The sequence below is a fragment of the Varanus komodoensis genome, unplaced genomic scaffold (assembly GCF_004798865.1).
Source record: "Varanus komodoensis strain SLA01 unplaced genomic scaffold, ASM479886v1 scaffold1, whole genome shotgun sequence".
Classification (NCBI taxonomy): Eukaryota; Metazoa; Chordata; class Lepidosauria; order Squamata; family Varanidae; genus Varanus; species Varanus komodoensis.
The window spans coordinates 107,996,404-108,018,127 of record NW_025335268.1 but is presented as its reverse complement, the minus strand read 5'-3'; the positions used below and the strand labels follow the sequence as shown (position 1 = coordinate 108,018,127).

The following is a 21,724-nucleotide window of genomic DNA, read 5'->3' as shown; positions in this document are numbered from 1 at the left end:
AGGTTATGCAAATTGTACTGTAGGTTATACAAAGGAGAGGACATTTGCTTTGTTTGCAGGCCTTTTACTAATAGCAACTGTTGTTGTCTTGTCTCATAATTTTCATGTCTGCAACTTGCTGCTTCAGAACAGCTTTCAGTAAGGGAAAACAAAATGGATTATTCCTTCTATAAAAGGAAGATGCTAAACGTGCATATGCCAAACAGGTGGTTACAGAGATGGGGGAGAAGAGGGTAGACTAGAAGCAGCTTCCTCAATATGGTACATTCCTGATGTTTTGGACTAGAGTGCCTACCATCCCCAGTCAGCAAGTTTGTTGAAATCTAATACTCCTGGGTAGCAAAAAAGTTGGGAAAAGCTAAACCAGTTTCTAGCAATCAATTATTTTTGCAGTACTGCACATGTATCCAGTATTTATATATGCACATTTGTGAAAATAACTTATCTGGAAACTTTACTTCTGAATACTCTTCTGTGACACGCCATCCTCAAGATTTAAAAAAAAAAAAAAAACCTAACTAGAACAATTAACACCTCCCGTGGCAACATCCTTATAGGTGAGGCATGACAAAACATGGAAGTAGGCATACAAGGAACTTGAGAGAGTACCTGAGGCTATTTCATACACTCAAGTGTTTGGCCGGAGATGGAGCTGCCTTTCCTATGTATGCACACCACTGCGCTGGTGCATGCACCATCTTGGATCTAAGCACACTCAGGGTGCAACCACCAAAACATTGAATTTAACTTGGTCATGACAAATTTAAGTCCCACTAATTACAATGCATCTAAGTATCACTAAATCTGAATCAAACCCATAGAAATGCAAGCCCTTTAAATGAGACATAAATAACTTTAAACATCAAGATGTGTATAAATATTTTAATATGCTCAGGATCAAATTTAACTTTGGGCAAACTTTTATTGGAAGATACATTATTATATTGCATTTATATCCCATCTTTTTTCCCTCCTGTGAGGAACCCAAGGTGGCTTACAGAGCTCCGTTTTATCCTTATGACAAACACCACTCTGTGAGGTAGGTTAGGCTGAGGGTTCTTGACTCACCCAGTCATCCCATGAGCCTCATGGGTGAGCAGGCCATAGAACCTGGATTTCCCAGCTCCTCAGTGCATCACCCCAACCGCCACACCAACTCTTAAATGTTAAGTCACTCCCACAAATAAGCCCACAGAAGTTACTAGCTTGCTGTCATGGAAAGATCAGCATTGCCCCTTTTCCTGCAGCATGCTGAATCACCTGACTGGAATTCCTACTCACCTCTGGCTCCTTGGTGCTCTTTTCCAACCCTCCAGTTAATAAGAGTCACCTCAGAAGCATTTTATTGGAGTAATCCCCTGTGAAACCTTAAGTACTGCCAGGTCCAGGCTGGCGTGGGGCCCCCTTACAGCTCCATCAATCCCAATCTCAATCTGCTTGACTGCAGAGTCCGCTGAGAGTCCCGCTGCCATGCTCAGAATTCCACAGCTATCTAGAAGCTTTTCCAGTAGGCAATCTTGTTTTGTGAACAGAGGTGTATGTCCTGGGGAGTTTATATGAATCACATGGGTCCAGGAAGGGGGAACCACCCACTCACCCTGCATCTACGCCGGCGTGAACATTTCTGTCCTGCCCTCTTTTGATGATGCTTGGTCCCAAGGAGACATTCCTGACACGCCTTCTCCCACAAAGCCCTCCTGTTACTGCCCTGATGCCAGGGAAAAAGTCTGATAGATCAGCAGGTACCTCTGGCAAGTTTGAGTCCCCCAGCTGAGAAAGACTAGCCATCTCCATTTCTGGTGCCTTTCCCCTCCTTTGTTCAACAGACAGAGGAAGGCCAGGCTGAGTCATCCAGCCAGCTGCCATCCTCGGCTAGAGCAGACACTAGTTCTTCATCCTCTGAACACGACTCTGAGTGGAAGCTTTACCTGGACTGGGCAAGGTCCCACACTCTTAAAACATATCTGCTGACTGCAAGAGGAAGACCTGCATGATGCCTTTTCCACTCTACAAGCCTAATGGATAGAGTCTTAAATTCAGAGGAGGAAGAATGTATCATACCAAAAATAAGTAAGAAAAGTGTAATAAGTTGGCTTTTAGATGTACACCTGGTTACAACAATGTAGATTTCTGTACAAAAGAGAATGACACGCCTCTAAAAACTAATTAGGTCACAAACTTACTAGGATTAATTTAGGTGCTTTGTAACAATAGCTTTCCATTTCCTGTTGCATCCACCATTACGACATAGCTCTGTTTATAAGCATAAGACAAATGATCCTTAAATTAATATTGCTAGTACAGTTATGACTATTAAATAATTGAGTACTATTTAAAAACAAAACAAACATCTATAATTTGTCACATGCTAAGGCATATGTTTATGAAGGCAAGGATCATTTTCTCCCCCTTTTTTAATATAGCAAAGTGCTATTCACAGAGGCTCTTAAGCAGTTCCCAGATATTTTGCAAAACCCATTGTGTTGGACCAAGACTCGGTTCATATTCAAAGCAAACCCATTGGAATCATAGTCCCATTCATTTTAATGGCAGTGCTCTGGCAATGTCTGAATACAACCATTTGCTTATTGGACCTGTACTTTTGAGTTAAACAGATAAACTATATAGCATAAACATATGCATTCAAATGTTGGTGGCAACTCCAAGGGAAAGGCAGTTTCACAGGAGGCAATTTTCAGCTGATCAATAGCTATTGGGTGCACCCCCATTCCTTCTTAGCCAGTATTTATCTGGTAATCTTTCAGACGTGGGATATCCTGTAAGGTTTATTCTGTCAAATACATGTCTCATATCCCACAAGTGGAATAGCTGCAGGAAGGAAGGGGGAAACAGAAACAAAACCTGGTCGTTTTTTCCTCTAATATTAACAGCCTTTGGGTGGGCGTGAATTTCAAGTTAGCCCTCAGGTTTCTCCTGAGGACTGAAAATAGAGTCAAGGACTGCAAACACACTGCTTCCTACTCATTCGGCAAATGGTAACTTCATGTCTGTTGGTCCCAATGCTCACATGGACAACATGGATGCAAAAATTCCTTGCACTAGGCGTAGCAGTGCATGAACAGGAGCGTCTTTGTTGTGGATCGGAATCCTGGGCTATCGAGCTTCCTGATCATAAGGAAAAGAGCACTCTTAATGTGCAAGGCAAGATCGCTGGAGATGTTGCCAGAAATGCAGTCTCCCCACGATTTGCCAAATGTGCAAGGGGGTTAAGATGGTCCTTAAGCTTTAGGGGTGATTTCTGACTATAGTGCTTACACAAGACAAACAACTCGCCTTAATTTTAACAGCATTCATACTCCTTTTATCGTTTTTAAGTCCTCCATTTGTTCACTCTGGGGCAGGCAACTTGTGGTGCTCCAGATGTTTTGGCCTATGACTTGCATCACCCCTCACCATTACCTAGGGTGGCTAGGGCTGATGGGAATCAAAGTCTACAAGGTGCCCATTGCTAGTTTATACTAGGATGCTGTTAAGTTTTTCACCTTAATGCACAGATTTCACTTCTAGCTTAAACAAATCATGCATTCACATCCTTTGTGGGGGGAAATAGGTGTTATCCATCCTTTTTCAAAATCAGTCCCACTTGGCAGAAAATCAGAACAAATGGAAAATAGAATGGTATCCCACTCTGCACTGCAGGTTCCATCTCAGACCAGTGTCATCCTTAACTCCTCTTTCCTGTGCCAACTGCTTTACAAAGGTGTGGGATACTGGAAGTATTACGGCAAAGAAGAGTATCCTTTCATAACTCCTTCCTGAAAGTCATCCAAGCTATCAGATCTTGAGCATTTGTTCAGCAGCTGCCAAATGGTAGAGAAAATTTTCAGTCGCTGGTGGAAATCGCTTCTGTTTTAGTGCTTCAAAGTTAAGGGATGGCTTCTCACCATCGTGCAAGACTTCTGTGAATGAAGCCAGATTAGTCAAGATTTCTTTCGTCTTCAGTGAAATGTCCTGCAAACATGAACAGTGTTGAAAGAATGAGTATGAAGTCGGGCCAGCCAAAAACATTTCTTCTTAGACCAAAGAAGTGACACTTGAAGATTTGATGGGTACCCCTCCTTATCTTGCACCTCTGATCCTGTGGGTGTGACAGAACTACAAAGGCATTTATCCCACAAAACCCACCAGTGAAAAAGCAGTCATGTCAGCCCCAGTAGTTCACTAATGCAGCCTGTCTTAATATGGAAAGACAACAAAAACACATGGTTTGCTCTATTCAGTCAGTTGAAGCAGGATCAAACCATGGTTTCAGATTTATTAACTAACTTTGGTTAGAAGCTACTACAGTGCTACATGGAGGTTTTTACACTCTTGCATAAACTGCCTCATAAAGAATCACACTGTGGGTCCATCTAGCCCAGTATTGTTGACACTAACTGGCTCAGGTCTTAAGAAAGGTATTTTTCCAGCCCTACCTGAACATGCTGGGAACTGAACCTGGAACTATCTATATAAAAGGCAGGTGCTCTACCAGTGAACCACAGCTGCTCTCCCACAATCGGCATTTCTAATCTTGGAAAGTAGTCATAATATTTTAATCAACAAAAATGAGTTAAAAGACAGAAATAGCTTAAAGACAAGAAGCATAACCTTTACAACTTGACTGTTAGATTTTTCTGTATCTTCTGCAGACTGAACAATAAGCTGCCCAATTTCTTTGTGTAGTTTTCCCATTGTCATTGCTTCTGCAGGGGGAGCAGGGGAGGGAAGAGAAAGAAAGTGTTGTCACTCATCCCTGACCACCAGTTCTGTAAAAGTACACAAACAGATGCCTCCAGAGGGTATGGCCAAGAAGTTTCCCAGCAGACTGTGATACCATGAAGGCCATGCAAACTCACTCTCACCAGTAGCACTGCTATATTTTTGTCGCCCGCCACGTGCCAGAGTTGGACCATTTTCATCACCATCTTTCAGCACCCAGATTGTTCTGGCTTTTGAAGTCTCATACATTTCTTTTCCCAGCCAAGAAATACTAAGAAACCAGGGAATCATTTTGATACAATTCAATGATCCTGACTGAAATCTTCAGGGGTATTTTTTTCCCTAATGTCTTCCCCTATCCTATACCTGGTTTTGTTTTGTTTTGTTTTGTTTGTGGGGGGGGGGGAGGTTAACTTTTGCTCTTTGTAACCTTTCCAAGGCTCTTGCTTTGACTATTCCTGGTATACTTTTACAGTTTTCATTTCAGCTGGAAGTTAGCTGTGGGTTACGACAGCATCTACCTTTCACACATACATTAATGCAGGGAACAGAGATACCTTAGATCATATCATGGGACCCAGTTTGTATATGACTAGAACTGTGGAGTTCCTTGCATCTCCTGCCACAAACTTAGAAAGCTGCACCAGACTTTCATGTCCACAACTTGCTATGAAAGTGTGGAGAAGCAGAAATGGGGAAAGGGAGGAGAGAGGAAAAGACAAATGATAGAGGCAACAAACCTTTTACTTGTTGGGAAACGGTGATCTCACTTTCAGGCAGATTCACATATACATCATACAGATCCAGCCTGTTGCTCACTTCAGAATCTATAAATCCAGCAATGTAACCTGGCCAGGAAAAATTTTTCTATAACTTCTGAACAAAGACATTCTATTAAAAGCATTAATAAAATTAATAAAAATAAATAAGGAGGTTGCCCTTTCATTGTTTTTAAGAGTATTAAACATTCACGCTAATGTTTAATTTCTACTGATTTCCTGGGAATCTATTTCTCTAAAGTATGCATCCTATGCATCCTAACCATTTTGCTACCTATGTGCTCTACAGGAAAATTCTAGCAGAACACCAGCCATACGATATGTAGCATTCATGAACATACTGTATTTTTCTGTCTATAAGACGGCCCCATGTATAGGATGCTCTCCACTTTTCCATTTGTTCCATTTCCAGTGAACAAGCTGATGCTGCGCGCATGTCGCCCCCCCATGGCACCCCTGCCCCCCCACATGCACCAGTCTCCCCCCCCTCCACGGCCCACTGTGTATAAGATGCAGTTTCATTTTTAAGTAAATGTTTTTAAGAAAAAGTAGCATCTTATACACAGAAAAATACAGTATTCAAAATGTATTTAGAGTGTCCCCCTCCCAACTGTTAATCAGTATAGATTTATTTGAAAAGCAAAAAATGATTAATTTTTCTCATTAAGAAAATAGGGAGGCATAGTTTCAATACTCCTGGCTTTCAACTTATGAATGCATCACAGAAAAATGGCTGAGTCATATGGCTCTTTGTCAATGAGAAAATAAGGGACAAAAGAACTAACATTAATTTATTCATTCATTTCATTTCTATAAAGCCCAACAGCCAAAGCTCTCTAGACAGTTTACAACAGTAACTTCTTTTTGGCTAACATTGCTTAGTGGTCTAAAAAATTATAGATCAACTATATTTGCAAAGCAGAACATCTGCAAACTAGTTCTAAAAGAGGAATATTATGGCAATACTGCCCTTTATCTTACAATACGAAAGCGGTATGCAAGATATTTTCAAAATCCTGATGCAATAAGCATCAGAGCAGAAAAAAGCAAAAAATTAGTTTATCTAAAACCAGTTGGTGTAACCTATCTTAAAATGCTTGGGCAAGCAAACAAATTTTGGCGTGGAACCATAATGCATATGCAGCTGTCACCATAATGCTTCAATAGGTTATAAAGTTAGTGGCTTCCTGTCATTTGGTCCTATCTGGTTCCATTACAGAAAAGGAGAACAGAATCTCTGGATTTACTGAGAGCAAACTGTTCCGTTGAACATAAATACCTGGGCACATTTTTAATGCTTCCAGTTCATCATCATTCAGATGTACATATGGATGAAGGATTGACCAATCTTGCCGATGCCATACTAAGGCTGGTAGAGTCCTTAAATTTAAAAAGTCACAATTGATTATTTTTATTATTACAATGCATTTATACTGTTTTTCTTTCTCTTGCAAGAAATTCAAGGCAGCTTACACAATCCTCCTCCTCTCCATTTTTATCCTTGAACAACAACACGTGAGAGGTAGGAGAACGGAGCATCAGTGATTGGCCCAAAGTCACCCAATAAACTTCATGGCTGAATGGGGACTAGAACCTGGACTTCTTAGGCCTCAATCCAGCACTATTGCTCCTTTCAAAAGTCCTAATCATGCATTTCCCCTCATGCAATTCCAACAGTAGGAAGAGGGAGAAAAGGAACAGGATAGCTAACTTTGCTCCCTCTGTGGAATCCCTATTGCCCTCCCTATGTTGGAGGGTTGGAAACTGGCAGCAGGTCAGCTTCTGTACTTGTGCAGTTTTCTTTCCTGCTTTAACGCCCCGTACAAAGACAGCAACCCCCCCGCCCCACCCCAGTGTAGACACTGAGCTGCTAAACGTGTGGAAGGTGACCAGGATGGGAGAGGGGGTACAGGAACAAGTGTGTTTTGCTTGCCCTCGCAACCCAATGTGTAATTGAAACTGCATGAGAAAGAACACACATGCAGGGAGAAGAACAGTGGTTGACCAGTCATATTTGCATATAATAGTAAAAGTGCATAAGCTGGAGGAAGGCCTAGGAACTCAGGCTCACATGCCTCAAAGCCAAGTGGGAGGTGGCTCTTGCAACATTTATAACAAACTCTGTGTAGCTTAAAGAGAGAACTTTATAATCCATGATTTCAAGATGGTTTATTTTAAAATGGATCAGAACTTGGGTAGAAATCAGAGATTACAGTTTATAACACATTCTGAGCCAATATCAAACCATGAGCTTTCTTGTTAAACTATCCAGAGTTTGCTGCAAGTTACAATCTCTGGTTCCTGAGCAAAGACTAGCAGAGATTCTGTAAAAGCAAATACAAACACAGCCATCCTCCTGGCTATGCAGAAAGAAGAGCAGAGAGGAAGAGGCCATTTGGACTTCTTCCAGCTTGGGGACAAAGTTTATTGTTATATGCTAAGTGCAAGGTCTAAGCACAGGGATTCAAGCAGAGTAACAACAAACATTATAAACCAGGACCAAATGTTGGACTCCAGCTCTCATCAGCCCTAATCAGCATGGCCAATGGTCACAGATATGGTAGACAAAACCAAACCAAACCAAATGCAGTTTCCAGTGGAATACACTTATTTGAGAACCAAATAAGTAATGTTAAGTTGCTTTTATAATAAAATGAAACAATAATTGGGTAGCTAAAACTTACTGAACTCACCAAAATAGACTAAAGGTAAAGAAAGGTTGAGTCCCATCTCAAACTTTCCACTGTTGCATAGTCTGATCTTTACCAAGGAATATTTCACTACGAAAGGTATTTCTGCAAGGGCTGGGCAAGACCCAAAGTGACTTGATCATATGTCCTTACAGTAATTCTGTTGTGTACCTATTTAAGATAAGACTGAGTCATAAGGTCAGTGAAGGTCCTGGTGAAGGATCACCCTTGGATTTGTGGCATTGCAGATTTTGTTGTGCACAGATGCATATTCTTTGTTCAGAGACTTTTACATAAAGGTTGGGTTTGTCACGTCAGGTGAACTTTTATTTCCTTTTAAATTTGTGCTGTACCTTGTAAATTCCTGGATTGTTTCTATTCTGGGATGATATACTACAATTCTTTTCTTTAGCATGAGTGCCGTATACAGGATGACTGTCTCCATTCCAAATTGAGATATTATATCTAAGTTAGACAAGAAGAGAAGAGAGAGCTTTAGTGCTACATGACAGCAGATTTCTAAGAAACTAGCAGTACCATAAGTGTTTGCAGTAACTTAGTCAATCAGTAATTATGAAGAAAATTGTTGTATAGGAGGTACAGAGAATGTATTCAGCTGTTAGTTACAGTTAAGTTTCTTCTGGAGGTTAAAAATACATATTTATCCTTGTGGTATTTTATTATATTGCATTTAATTCATCAGAACTGTAATTTCAAGTAGAATTGGCTTGTGTGCTACAACCCCTAAAAATAGGTTGACTGGAAATGAATTCACTGAAATGTATAATGCTCACATCCAAGAACACAAACTTAAAACTGAGGCTGAACTATATTAATAGACTTGACAATTTCTCTACCTTTGATTGAGCCTGCAAGGTAAGCTTTCCTGACATCAAAATCTTTGCTCAGGAAGGAGCCATTTTCTTCACTCTGACATATCCCTTTGGTAAGGACAGAAATATAACTCTCCATCATTTTCACAGGACTCCCATATTTCAGGTATATTCTGAAAATCAAAACAAGTCTCACTTTTTATAACAGTGCACAACAACCAATGAGAATTAAAAACAAGCCTATCTAGAACAAGGTACCCTCTAGATGTTAGTGAACTCCTAGATTTTCTTGCCAGCATGGGTGGATGGTGATGGAACTTATAATCCAAAATACCTGGGTAGCACCAGGTTGAAAAATATCTGTTCTAGAACAACCATCCTAAGACAATACTGAGAATTCTGGATCCTTATTGACAAACCATGCACTCAGGCCTCCTGCTCAACTAGTCTCACTTCTGCAAGATTCATTCTGCGATCAGGAGCAGCTAAGCAACTCAGGGTCCAGTTTCTTTACTGTTATGTCCAAACTAGGATTACTGGTGTGATATTCCCAAACAAGTTGGGAATCAGAAGCCAAGAATAAACCATGGCTTCCGATTAAGGGTGACATGAGTAATAGTAAAGAATCCTGAATCAAACAGAATGATAAATAAATCAGTTTATTTAAGAGGTTTCCTAGTTTCCAGTTATTCCTGCTGATAAGAGAAGTCATATAAGAGTGTCAAGCAGGGTAAAGAGACATGCTGGTAAAGAGAAGCCAGAAATCACAGCAATTCTAGCTTATCATTACATATGATTTGGCCCATTATTTATATGTGACAACATTAAAACATTTTGTTTTTACTATTCAAGCTTACTTGTCTTTCTAAGTTTTAAGAATGACTCAAGATAATATTTATTAAAAGGTTTAAACTTCACCTTTCCATGAGAAATGCATCCAAAAATTGATAATCAATTTAAACATATTAAAGTTTAATGTAAGAGAGGCACAGGAAAGTTTTTGAATACCCAAAAGAAAATTTCAGGAACTATCTTTAAAAAGGGCTGGCAGAAGCTAGAAAAGGACCTACTGGTGATCTTCAGGTGATTTTCAGCAGATTTGTAGGGATTTCTGACTTGCAATTGTTTAACAATACTAACACTGAAAGTTAAAAACAACACCCCTGCCACTTTGATAAGTAATTAACTGACCCTTACACTAATCATGTATCAAACAATCTCAGTGTTCCTCACCTGTAAAATAGGAATAATAATAGGTTATTAAACCTTCATGCTGTTCTACTGGACAGATTTAAAGATGTACAGCAAAATCTCTGATTAGATTCGGATTTGGATATAGGTATAGCATCTCATGGATGCTGTAGGCAACTGACTACATCCCTACATGCCATTAATTCCTACTTGGCTCTACCTGAGGGACTTCTGGTAAAAGATAAAAGCCACCTAGGAAGGCCTCGGCAGTTATAGAAGGCCTATAAATACACATATAAATAAATAAATGCTGCCCATCCCATGTTACCCTGGACTCATTCGGTAAGGTGATTTAGGTCCCTAAAAGGTAACGATCAGCACTCTGAATGCAATCTGGAACCAAACTGGTAGCCAGAGATGCTAAGAGCAAAGAGCAGTTCATATCAGACAGCCAGGCAGCTGCATTCCAAACTAGCTGAAATTTCCAAATGCAGTTTAAAGACAGTCCCAGGCAGAGAATGATACAATAATGCAACCTGAACATAAGTACATCAAGAATGACCACATCTAAGTATGCTTCTGAAGGAACATACAATTGGTGCACCAGCTACAGCTTTTGAAAAGTATTCCTGGACATATTAACATTACTGCAATTAAATAACACTTGACTAATTGGATCAATCTTTATAGATTAATTCTGAAAATGTGCTCAGAAGAAAACAGTACTCCTAAAGAATTTTTTTTTAATTTCAATTGGAATCTGCAAAGGCACATGAAAGCACGGCATTCTAGGTCTGAAAGGAAAAGGAACGCTTCTTTTGGGACGGCACTGGCCGTCTGAATTTTCTTTTTGTATGTATTCTGTATTTTTTCAAGCAGTTAACAACTATGGCAAGGAAACTACTATTCTTTTAGTACTGTTACTGTTTCATTTCTTGACTCCCCAGTGGCCAAAGCTCTTGAGCAAATTGCAACAGTTAACTGGAAGTACCCTGGTCAAAAAGTTTTGATTAATCTACTAAACCTTGAAGCTATAGGATAATAAAACATATCAGTGATACTTACCTACAGAGAATTCTAGTGAAGGCTGCATATTTCTCTGGATTAAAGTCTTTGGTAGTCAGTACAATGGAAAAATGGGTCACCTGTCCAGTACACAGAAAAAACAGTATTATACCCCAGTATTACACTATAATAGACAGCATTACCATGTATCACCATAGAAGACAGTAAAGCAACACCAGCGTGATCAGTGCATCAAATCTAAGTATAATATTGTAAAAGTGGCAAAAACTTGTTTCATTGCCATAAATTTTGGAATTCAGTTCTATAGGCTACATTCAGATTCACACATACTTAAAGCAAGCCTACTGAAATCGATTTGACTGTATGGAACTTAAGGGTTCAATCCTACTGTGTGTATAGATAGAAAAAGCCCTACAAATTTCAGCATTATCCAGCTAAAATGTTGGGATGTGGCTGGGGAATGCTGAGAGAAATGCTTCCTCTCTAAACACGCATAGGAATACATCCTAAGTTAGTCTTGACTAGCAAGCTGATCATTTAAGTAATTTGATTTTAATGGGTCTAACTTTAAGAGCAATTTATTTATCCAACCGAAATCAAGAAATTTTTTTCTATTAACTGAATGAAAACTACAAGAAAGCATGGAGGTGGGGGGGAACTGCCTGAAAGATGTAAAAACATATTTTTTTCTTTGTGACAAATGAACAAGTTCAGTAATATATTTAGAACTAAAACACAAAAAGCCTTTATCAGAAATGAAAAGGCCACAATCATGCTTCAAACCACCACTGAAGTCTTTGTTTTTAAGGCCATATTTTAAGTCCTACAAACACCCATACCACATTCAAACAAGGGACATTCTGGTGGCATATAAAATGTATCCAAGATTAAAGCAAAGAGAAAAATGGGAATTGAGTGGTAGAAGGCAGCTAAACAAACATCATTTGGAATGTGGTCAAAATACTATCCTGCAGCAACACCTGAAAGCAGATAAACAGAAGTTTTTTTAAAAATGGACAGGCCTACATAACAGTCCTTTTCTCTATGTTCCTCAGTTTCTTGCATCCTAGTCATTGGCATTTTTGTTTTTATGCCTTCCAAACTACTCCCTAAGTGCTACATTATTATATTCACTCTTGCTTTTACGTCAAAAGATCAATTTGTTAATACCTGCATCTGAAAAAAAAAAGCCCTGTTCAGGTGTTATGGCTGTGGTGGACTGTTTTGTTTTTGTATCCATAGTTTTCTCAAGGACTACCATGATGTATTCAGTCACATACCACCTTGAAAAACCCATCTGGTCTGGCAATCAATTATCTACAGCAGGGATTAGGACTGGGTGGTCCTCTAGTTAGGTGGAATGCAACTATCAGTCCTAGTGAGATTAGCCAGCATTGAGAAATCATGGATATTACATGGATGTTACACCCAGTCCCTGATCTATATTCCCAATCCCTGACCTGCAGTGCATTCTGCATGTTCTCAAAAGTAAATTAACTGTTCATTTGGGTCTACTCTCAGGAAAATGTGCATGGGATTTCAGCTTTAGCCTTCCAGCCCAATCATTTTGGCAACAAGCACTATATGCTGACACATAAGCACAAGAATGTTGCCATAAATGACTGAAAAATGACCAGCTAGGAACCTTGGATAGCTTACTTGTGCCTCTCAAGTCACGTTATATTATTGGAGACCTGCTATTTTCCCCACCCCCCAACCCAAATGCACTCTGAACTTGAGTCAAGTTTCCAACATAAACTTTTCAATGGAAATGTATGCATTAGTGGAATAATCCTTAGATTTTCTTCTCAGATAATTAGTGTTGCTTTGGTTATTTGCATGATAAACATACTAGATGACAAAAACAACAGTCTATGATTTTCTCATAAAAGTGTTAAGTATATAGTTTGGATACAGGCTTAGACACACTTAAAGCACACTCATTCAAATAATGGGATTTAATTGAGTAATGACTAAATTCAGTCCAACAGACTTCAATAGGTCAACTTTAAGAATGACTAAGTCTGAATCCAACCCTAGACATGTAATAAACAATTGACACACCAAACATCTAAAGCAGACCACATTTAGCAGGTGTTCATAAACTCATTCCTCTCATATTTGTAAGATTAAAGCCAATACACAGTAAGATCCTTCTACAAGTACCTCTTAGAATTCCAACCCTACCTTTTTCAAGGCTGAAGAATCAGGAACTTCCATAGTTGTAACATAAAACCAAGTCAGTCTGTACTGACCAAATAAGAAAGTGTGAAGCTGATTGCTTTTAGCTGTAAGGCAGCATTTTCTCAACAAGAGATCCCTTAATTCAGCTGTTGTTGATGGGTAACACCAAACCCACAGAGCATCTCCGTTGGTATCTTTTTCTATGGTGGAAAGATGTTCACTGTGAGAATGCCAACAGCAGCAAGGAAGTAAATTGATTGGTTACTCAGATCCATTGTATCACAATTGCTTTAATATCTGCATGTTACCCTAAAGATAGTGATTTCTGCTCACAGCTATTATCAAACCATAAACCAGTGTTTCTATTTTAAAATTGTGTTGCATTTTTACCTATGAGAGCCTAAAATAACATATTTTTTACATTACTGTAAATTATTAAATGCCCTGCTGCAACAAGCCTGTAACTTGCCACCCTCTGTTGCCTCCTAGGTACACTCCCAAAACAATTACACATTATATTTCTTTATCCCTCCCTCCTTCTTCCTCTATTGCTTCCTTTGAGTCAGATTTTGGATTGTAAGCTGCTTAAGACAGAGACTGGTCATCTTGTGCACAGAAGTGGTCAAACTGGTATCTCAAATATGTTTTGGACTACAATTCCCATGATGTCTGATCATTGGGCATGGTGGCCAGAGCTTATAGGATGGCACCAGATGGCCTACCTCTGAATGCAAGTGAAACTATTCCTGACTAGCAGCCTTTTTTTCACAAGTTTAGCAGCCAGGTAAGGCTTATAACTAAGCAGTAATGGTAACTTTAATAAAATGCAGTCCTTGACTAAACAAGGAGTGTGAATACACAGCACAGTAAGGTATTGAATCCTCTTAAAGAGCAGGTAGGAAAAAGAATCATATTTTGATACCTACATACTTAAGATTTTTTGGGGTGGGGGGTTAAGTCAGACGTGATAGCAGATAGCGGCAGCAGTGTTCATGGGAAGCCGGTTCTGGCAGATCATAGATACAATCACTATGATAAAGGTTGTAAGTTTCTGTTTGCATAAGTTTCTCATGCAAACTCAAACTCGCAATACTGTTACTCAACAATTAATTCGGAATAGCTCTCTCCCGAATTTCTCTTTATCCAAAAACAGGCACTGAATTGAAAGGTTACACAACCTACCTTTGATCACCACTCGACCGCCTTCTTGATTATGCAGGTTTAGACTATAATCAAGACTATCTATTTGGCCAGGCCGGAAAGCAAAAAGGAAGACACCCCCCCCGCCCGTGTGCTCAGCCAGCAAAAGAGCTGCCGCCTCTTTCCCAAAGGAAAATGAGGATTTTTAATGGGGATTTCCTGAGCTGTGAGTGGGGGGCGGAGAAAGAGAAAAGGAGAAGAGAGCCAGGAACCGGCTCCTTCCCGACCGAAGTAGGGGACGGAGCTGTGCTTACCGATCAGTCCCACACCCAGGAGCAGTTGAGCCTCCGTCTCTGCCATCTTTCTCCTTCTCCCGGACCCCGCCTATTTCCTGAGGGCCTCGCTCGGCCTCATGATGGGCCTCACCAAGTGAGAAAAATTGAGCAACACACGCCTCCTGGCTTCCGGTTGCATACGGGATCTCCATTTTACTAACTTACACTCAAAGCACGCATGGGTTTAAAAACGTAGCCAGCAGCAAGACCTTTTTAAATACTCTAAAGCAAATACAGAACGCTCGCTCCGGATCAGGACCTGGGGGGGCGGGCGGGGAGATTTTCCCCTTGCGTTCCCCCTTCGCGGTAATTTTTTGTCAGAAAGTGACCCGTTGAAGTAAATAGCATGAGAGTGGTGCATACACGTAGAGTCCACGTTTAACTTGAGTTGGGCTGAAGGCCGCCTATTACTTTCGGTGACAGGACTTTGGTTCTGATGGGCTTCGAGTAGCATATATTCTGTTTCACTGTTTCAGCATGACCCTCTGATAAATTTCAGTGATTCCAGCAGATGGATCTCGTTAGCAAACCGTTCACAAGAGCAGACTGTCTTGTTCTGCTGTCTGTATTGTGATGAAATGCACGTACTGTGTAGCGGTGCAGTGGACTGGAAACCTGAATGTGTGGTATTGTATTCACGAATAAAAATAAGTTATTTGTGTCTCTTAAAGCTGTTATTGAACAATTACTATGAAATGGATGGCTGTAATCCTCAATCTACTAGTGTCTCCAAAATGGGAATACTGTTGAGGTACACTGTTGGCATGTCATAAATCGCTGTTTACCTCCCATCCCCATTTCGACTGGGAGGATGTTAACAGTGGATAAAATTACTCCAGTCTGCAGAGTCTCTAACATGGATATTAAAAAACCTAGTATATTATGGGATTTTCATAGTCACACTGTCTCAGCCTCTGGTACTATGGTATGACATTTTAGCTTCATTCTTGCCCATCTGTAATATGGGCAGTTTCTCCCAATCACAGAAAGCTTTTGCAAGACAAATTTAAAGAACAACATCAATAAAACCCTCACAATGTCTTTCTCCCCCCACCCCCCGTAAAAGAAGACCTGTGTTTGAGAAAGCAACAAATGTTTGCCTTTGCTTCTACATCTGGGGGTGAGGAATGGGGTGAAGAGGTGATATTGCTGCCAAATAAATTCAGCAGTAAAAGTCTTGGACACTGTTATTTTTAGCAGTTTCTTATGCTAAAGGGAATTTTAGATAATCATGGCAGGAAAATGAAGCAAGACATTCCAAAGAAACAATCAGTCTAGAACACCCTTCCCTTACCTGGTACCCTCTATATGTGCTGGACTGTGAAGTCCATAATTTCTAGCTGAGAGCACCAACATGGGAAAGCTTGGTCTAGAAATTCCCTTTGCTTGGCCAGTGACCAGTGTACACCGAGCAGCTATGATGCTTGCTGGTGAGGCCATGGATGTGCTAAACCGGTGCCTGGTTGGATGATAGCAAACAAACTAATGATTAATCCTGACAAGACAGAGGTGCTCTTAGTGGGAACTTCTGACTGAGCAGAAGAAATTCAACCTAGATGGGGTTGTACTCCCCTCTTTGTCACTTGAGCCCAGGTGGATTCAGTGGCACCAAGTGCTTCCTCCCTGCTTTGGCTGGTATCCCAATTATGCCCCCTATCTGGACAGGAGGGACTGCAGGTGGTGCAGTGGTTTAAACTGCTGTGCTGGTTGATCGAAAGGTCGCCGGTTCGAATCTGCACAACGGGGTGAGTTCCCGTTGCTCTGTCCCAGCTCCTGCCAACCTAGCAGTTTGAAAGCATGCAAATGCAAGTAGATAAAAAGGTGCCACTTCGGTGGGCAGGTAACAGCGTTCCGTGCACTTCGGTGTTTAGTCATGCCGGCCACATGACCATGGAGACTGTCTGCAGACAAACACTGGCTCCTTCGGCTAGGAAACAGAGATGAGCACCACCCCCTAGAGTCAGGCATGACTGGACGTAACGTCAAGGGGAAACCTTTACCTTTACCTGGACAGGGATAGCCTGGTTTCAGTAATCTATGCTTTGATAATTCCTTAAATAGATTACTGTAATGCACTCCATGTGGGGCTATCCTGAAGACTGTTCAAAAGCTGCAGCTTGTGCAAGATACAGTAGCCAGATTAATAATAAAGACCAGGCCCTCTTAACATATAAGCCCAATTCTGGCCTGCTTGCATTGGCTGCCTATATGCTTTGAGGTTCAATTCAAGGTGCTGTTTTTAATCTATAAAGTCCTGCCAATTTAGAGACCGCAATACCTGATGGAAGGTATCTCCCAGCCACAGTCTACCTAGATGTACAATCAAGATCTGGGGTTTACCTCTGACTGCATTTGAAGAATGCAAGTTGGTTGCAGAGAAGGGTCTTTTCCATGGAAGCTACCCAGGTATGGAGGAAGCTCCCCACTGAGGCCTGCCTGGCACCAACTTTAATCTTTTCCTCACTTGGTGAAAACTGTCTTCTACCACAGGGCATTTAATTAGTTTAATATTATATTTGGCTTTATATCAGCTGCTTAAACAATTTTATGATTAATTTGTATAAGTTATTGTAGCTTTTAACATTTGTTTTGAATTTAGCTTTTCAATTTTGTATTGGAATTTTATGTTGCTTTGAAATGATGTTGCTGCCTCTATTTATATTGTGTTTTATGTGTTTCTATAAATAAATCTTCATCTATGAAGTGATATAGAAATAAAATTAATATGAATATGAAAAATAGTAATTCTAAAATGATTTGAAGCTATTTTCACAATTTATTACTTACATTAAGTACTTCTATTCCTCTTTATAATTAAGTTCTCGGGGCAATTTAAACATTGAATAAAAACAAAACAAATAGAACAGGTAAAAAGTGAACCATATCTTTTATATTTTCTGCACCCTGTTAATGTGTGATAGGAAAGAGACAATGACATGGCTATATTTTCAAACTGAATGTACAATCATTCAGTATAATAATCTATACTCCAAACTTAACATAATTCTGTAAATTCCACAGCTTTTCCCAAAGAATGCTTGGCTTTGCAATTTAGTAAGGATGCTGAACATTTTGACCCTCTCTTATGTAGATAGCTAACCTTGCTTGCGCAAGATGATTGAGCATGTGGTAGTAAAACAACTCTAATCATTTTTGTATTAAGTAAATTATCTGTTGTAAATACCTTGGTCAATAATCTATATGGTTGAGGGATAAGGCATATGACCCTGTTGAATTTCCTAGCTCTCTCAGTGCATCTTGATATCTGGTCTTCCTTTTAGAATTGGCAGAGCAAAGATTACCATACTTAGAGGACCAAATAGTGTGGAGTCAGCTATGTTGCGGTAGTTCCTTTTCTCCTTAGAGACTAGATTCCAGAATGGAATGCTTGAATTGTTCCTGCATGGGAATTACCCTGTGTTCAAATTTGTCACCCCTGATTTTTAATTTCTATATAAAAACTCTAGATGAGACCATTTGGGCTATGGCTTTTCGTGCCATTGCTATGACACAAAGTTCTATATTCATCTAATTTAGATGGAATGATATGCATGTCTGAAACAATAATGGAATTATAAAGGCAACTAGACTGAAATCAAAACAGCAAAGGTAGCATGTTAGCCACAAGAACATTCCAAAATCCTTAGCAAGGTAATGCTTTTATTATGCCAACCCAACACACAGTATTCACAAAGTTATGTGCAAGCTTTGAACTGCCTAGAAAAGCAGTAGCTGATGATAAAGACTTGGTGGATGAGTCAGCTGGGGAAATTTCAATCCTAGATGTGTTTTCACTCTTCTGTAAAGATCAAGATTATAATTTGGGGGCAACATTGGATCTGGCATTGCACCTACATTTCTGTATAACTGATGTGGCCTAGAATGCTTTTCCTGAACTTTATTTATTTATTTGGAGTTTTTATATGCTGTCCCAGTCACATAAGCCTCGGGATGGCTTCCAACATAATAAATAATCATATAAATAATACATATAAAATATAAAATCTGGATTCACCCTGGCTATAAAAATTAAAACCAATAATTCATATTAACAATTATTAAAATATTGTTTGAATAAAAAGGTCTTGGCCTGGCGCCGAAAAACAAATAACAGCGCCAGGTGGACCTCTCTGGGGAGTGCATTCCATAAGTTGGCTACCATGCTGGTTACTAGAAGACAGAGAAATTGTGACTCACATATTATGGTGTTGAGACTGAAATACTTTGGCCATTCCTGTCAAGACAAATATTGCTTCCAGCCTCTTGTCAGGTTTAAGTTGGCATACTCATAGATCAGCTATGACGAAATATATTTCAGTTAATTTCTGAGCCTAATTCAAAGTGCTAATTTTGATTTTAAAGTCCTAAAATGTTTGGGTCATAATTATTCAATTGTAGTTAACATTAAGTAGCGGAGGTCAGTCTGACTTTTACTAAATAGCAGGGTCCTATCTGTTAAGGCCCCAGTGAGTTGGAATGCACCATCCAGTCCTTGTCCTTTTGAAAATAGGTCAAAATGTTTCTTTTCCAAGGACACTTTGAGTTTATGGATTACTTTGTTCCATTTCACTAAGTGTTAAGCAAAGCAAAGGAAATGACAAGAGTAAGATACAAATTTTTTATTTATTACATTTTAAATTCACTTTTTCCTTCTAAGGAGCCCAAGGTCATAGGCATGGACTCACAACCCTGTGAGGTAGATAGGCAAAGTCACAGGGATGGGGAACTTTTTTTGTATAGAGGTATGCATGCTTTTGCAAAGGGGGTGTTAATCTCTTACACTCCTTAAAGAGATCTGCCAGTAAGTAAGCATAGCTGAAGCCAAAGTGAGTAGGTTATTCCGTTTCTCTGTGAATAAATCTCTTAGAGCACAATCCAATGAGTCTACACATAAGTACGATTTAGTTCAATGAAGCTAGTTCACAAGTGGCTATAGGATCGGAGCATTAGCCACCAGCAGGTAATTAGAAGCCCAAGCGCAGAATTCCCGTCAGGATTTCATTGATTTTAGTTTAGCCCTCCCCAACCTGGTTCCCTTCAAATGTGCTATCTATGAAGTATGTGATGTACAGTCCAACACCAGATCGGGGAGAGCTGGCCAAGATCAACACTCAATACTAAACTAGCTCTCAGTGCAAAATCCTTCCTTAAACAAAACCTACTCAAGAGCAAGCCCTGAGCACAGGATCGACGTAGTTCGGAGAAAGAAACAACTGGCCTCGACCCTCAGCCACGAACACTGGCGCACCGACGCAAAAAGAACCACCCAGCATTACGCAGGCATTTCCAACCGGGCCCCCTCCAACGTGGGCCCATCAGTCCAGAAAGGTCACCACCGTCACTTCCGGACACGTCCGTGCGCGCGGGTCACGTGACGCCCTCCCTTTCCGGCCTCGCTTGCTGCCTGGCTGGGCGCTCCTTGGGGCTCGTTGCCGCGTGAGGAGAAGCCGTCGCCATCATGCCGGTCTATTTCCAGCGGCCCGAGAACGCCCTGAAACGGGCGAACGGTGAGTGCGAGTCTCCGTGGGCCGTTCGCGTTGAGTAGGAGCTTCCCCAGCTCCTTTCTGTTTTCTCGCTCCGCCGGCCTGGGCTTTATTATGCCCAGTAATGTAGGGTGAGGCCTAGGCTCCCGCCGCACTGGGATTATGGCTCCTCCCCCGTTTCCCTTCCTTGGATCGAACGAACTACCACCCTGCCTACTTACCAGTTTCTTTTGCTAGTTCTTGGTCGTATTATATTAGCACATTTCCTGCCTCTGAGCCAGGGCCTGTGCTGGAAAAGTGTGAGACGAGGAATGTGCGTCGTTCTCTTGTTTGCCGCAATTAAAAATGCTTCCATATGCTCTGTTTGTCTTTGACGACTATAATGTCGTGTTAGCCGTAAGTCACACCACAGATAAAAGTAAACCGCTTCCCCACCCCCCAACGTATTCAGTTGGGCTGTTAAAAATGCTATGTAGGATGTCTTTCTCTAAATATCTTCATGGTCCATATTAGGATTTTGACATTCTGGTAGCAATTAAAACATTCAGTTCCTTTTTTTTTTTTTTGCTTAAACTATGCTTACATAAGGGTACTCTATTAACTCAGCATTAAGTAATTGGGCACTGGAGTGCAGGGAAATATAGAGGGCCCGATGTTCCTTTATTCCCTGCACATTTACAAATGGTTGAATTTTGACAGTGCAGTTCAGCCTGCTATGGATTGTATGATACGATATGGATGTAAAAATGTGGTTCTAGAGTTCTCGTCACAGTAAGGAACTATGGGTACAATCATATTAAGTTTGAGAAAGAAGAAAGGTCTACAACTCCAAACATGCCCCAGTCTACACATGAAACAGTGAAGTTGAGTAGGACAAAAACCAACTTAGTGCTCTCCATTATAACCATGAAAGCCTTTACTGCTGGGTAACTCTTCAGAGTTGAATTAAAGAAGAAAAGTTATTCAAGGCAGCTATTTTAATTACTTGTGAAAAAATTGTGGGATTTTTTGAAAATGTGCAACAACTGAACAACACAAGCCTTAATAAAATAATTTTTAATGGTATCTCTTTAATTTTTTTCTCTGTCTTACACAATGCACTGAAAATACCAGTAACACAACTCATAGAGTTACTGTGTGGTGAAGTAAACACACCCACTTTTAACAGCCAATTTAATAAGCACAATTGTTGGTTAAAATAAGTCCTAGGTGGTAGGGCTTTCTATGAGAGACTCATATTAAATATGATCACATTGTAATTTGGTTAAAGCTGGTTATATGCAAGCAGTTTAATGTATAGTAAGCTTTAGAATCTGATACATTTCAGAAGAAGCAGTTGGA

The 21,724-nt window shown here is 40.2% G+C and overlaps 2 protein-coding genes across 9 annotated transcripts in view; one reads left to right on the top strand and one right to left on the bottom strand.

Moving 5' to 3' along the window:
* Positions 1-868: 868 nt before the first annotated feature.
* On the bottom strand, positions 869-20,740 carry DENND10 (DENN domain containing 10). Of its 6 annotated transcripts, none has more exons than XM_044439780.1 (9): positions 20,605-20,740; positions 13,429-13,645; positions 11,281-11,360; positions 9,049-9,197; positions 8,545-8,656; positions 6,781-6,881; positions 5,463-5,570; positions 4,612-4,706; positions 869-3,972 (listed from the first exon to the last, which is right to left on the bottom strand). In XM_044439780.1, the coding sequence occupies exons 1-9, from the start codon at positions 20,736-20,738 to the stop codon at positions 3,796-3,798; spliced, it is 1,173 nt and encodes a 390-aa protein (XP_044295715.1). In that variant the 5' UTR covers positions 20,739-20,740; the 3' UTR covers positions 869-3,795. The 6 variants fall into 6 exon arrangements, with proteins under 6 accessions (XP_044295715.1, XP_044295733.1, XP_044295755.1 ...); XM_044439798.1 differs by having other exon boundaries at positions 13,429-13,625; positions 20,605-20,620; XM_044439820.1 differs by lacking the exon at positions 20,605-20,740 and adding an exon at positions 20,063-20,101 and having other exon boundaries at positions 13,429-13,625.
* Positions 20,267-21,724, top strand: part of EIF3A (eukaryotic translation initiation factor 3 subunit A) — a 38,684-nt gene continuing 37,226 nt past the window's right edge. For all 3 annotated transcript variants that reach the window (XM_044439750.1, XM_044439743.1, XM_044439757.1), the window contains exon 1: positions 20,267-20,407. In XM_044439750.1, coding sequence (XP_044295685.1) covers positions 20,359-20,407 — 49 coding nt within the window. In that variant the 5' untranslated portion in view covers positions 20,267-20,358. The remainder of the gene's footprint in view (positions 20,408-21,724) is intronic.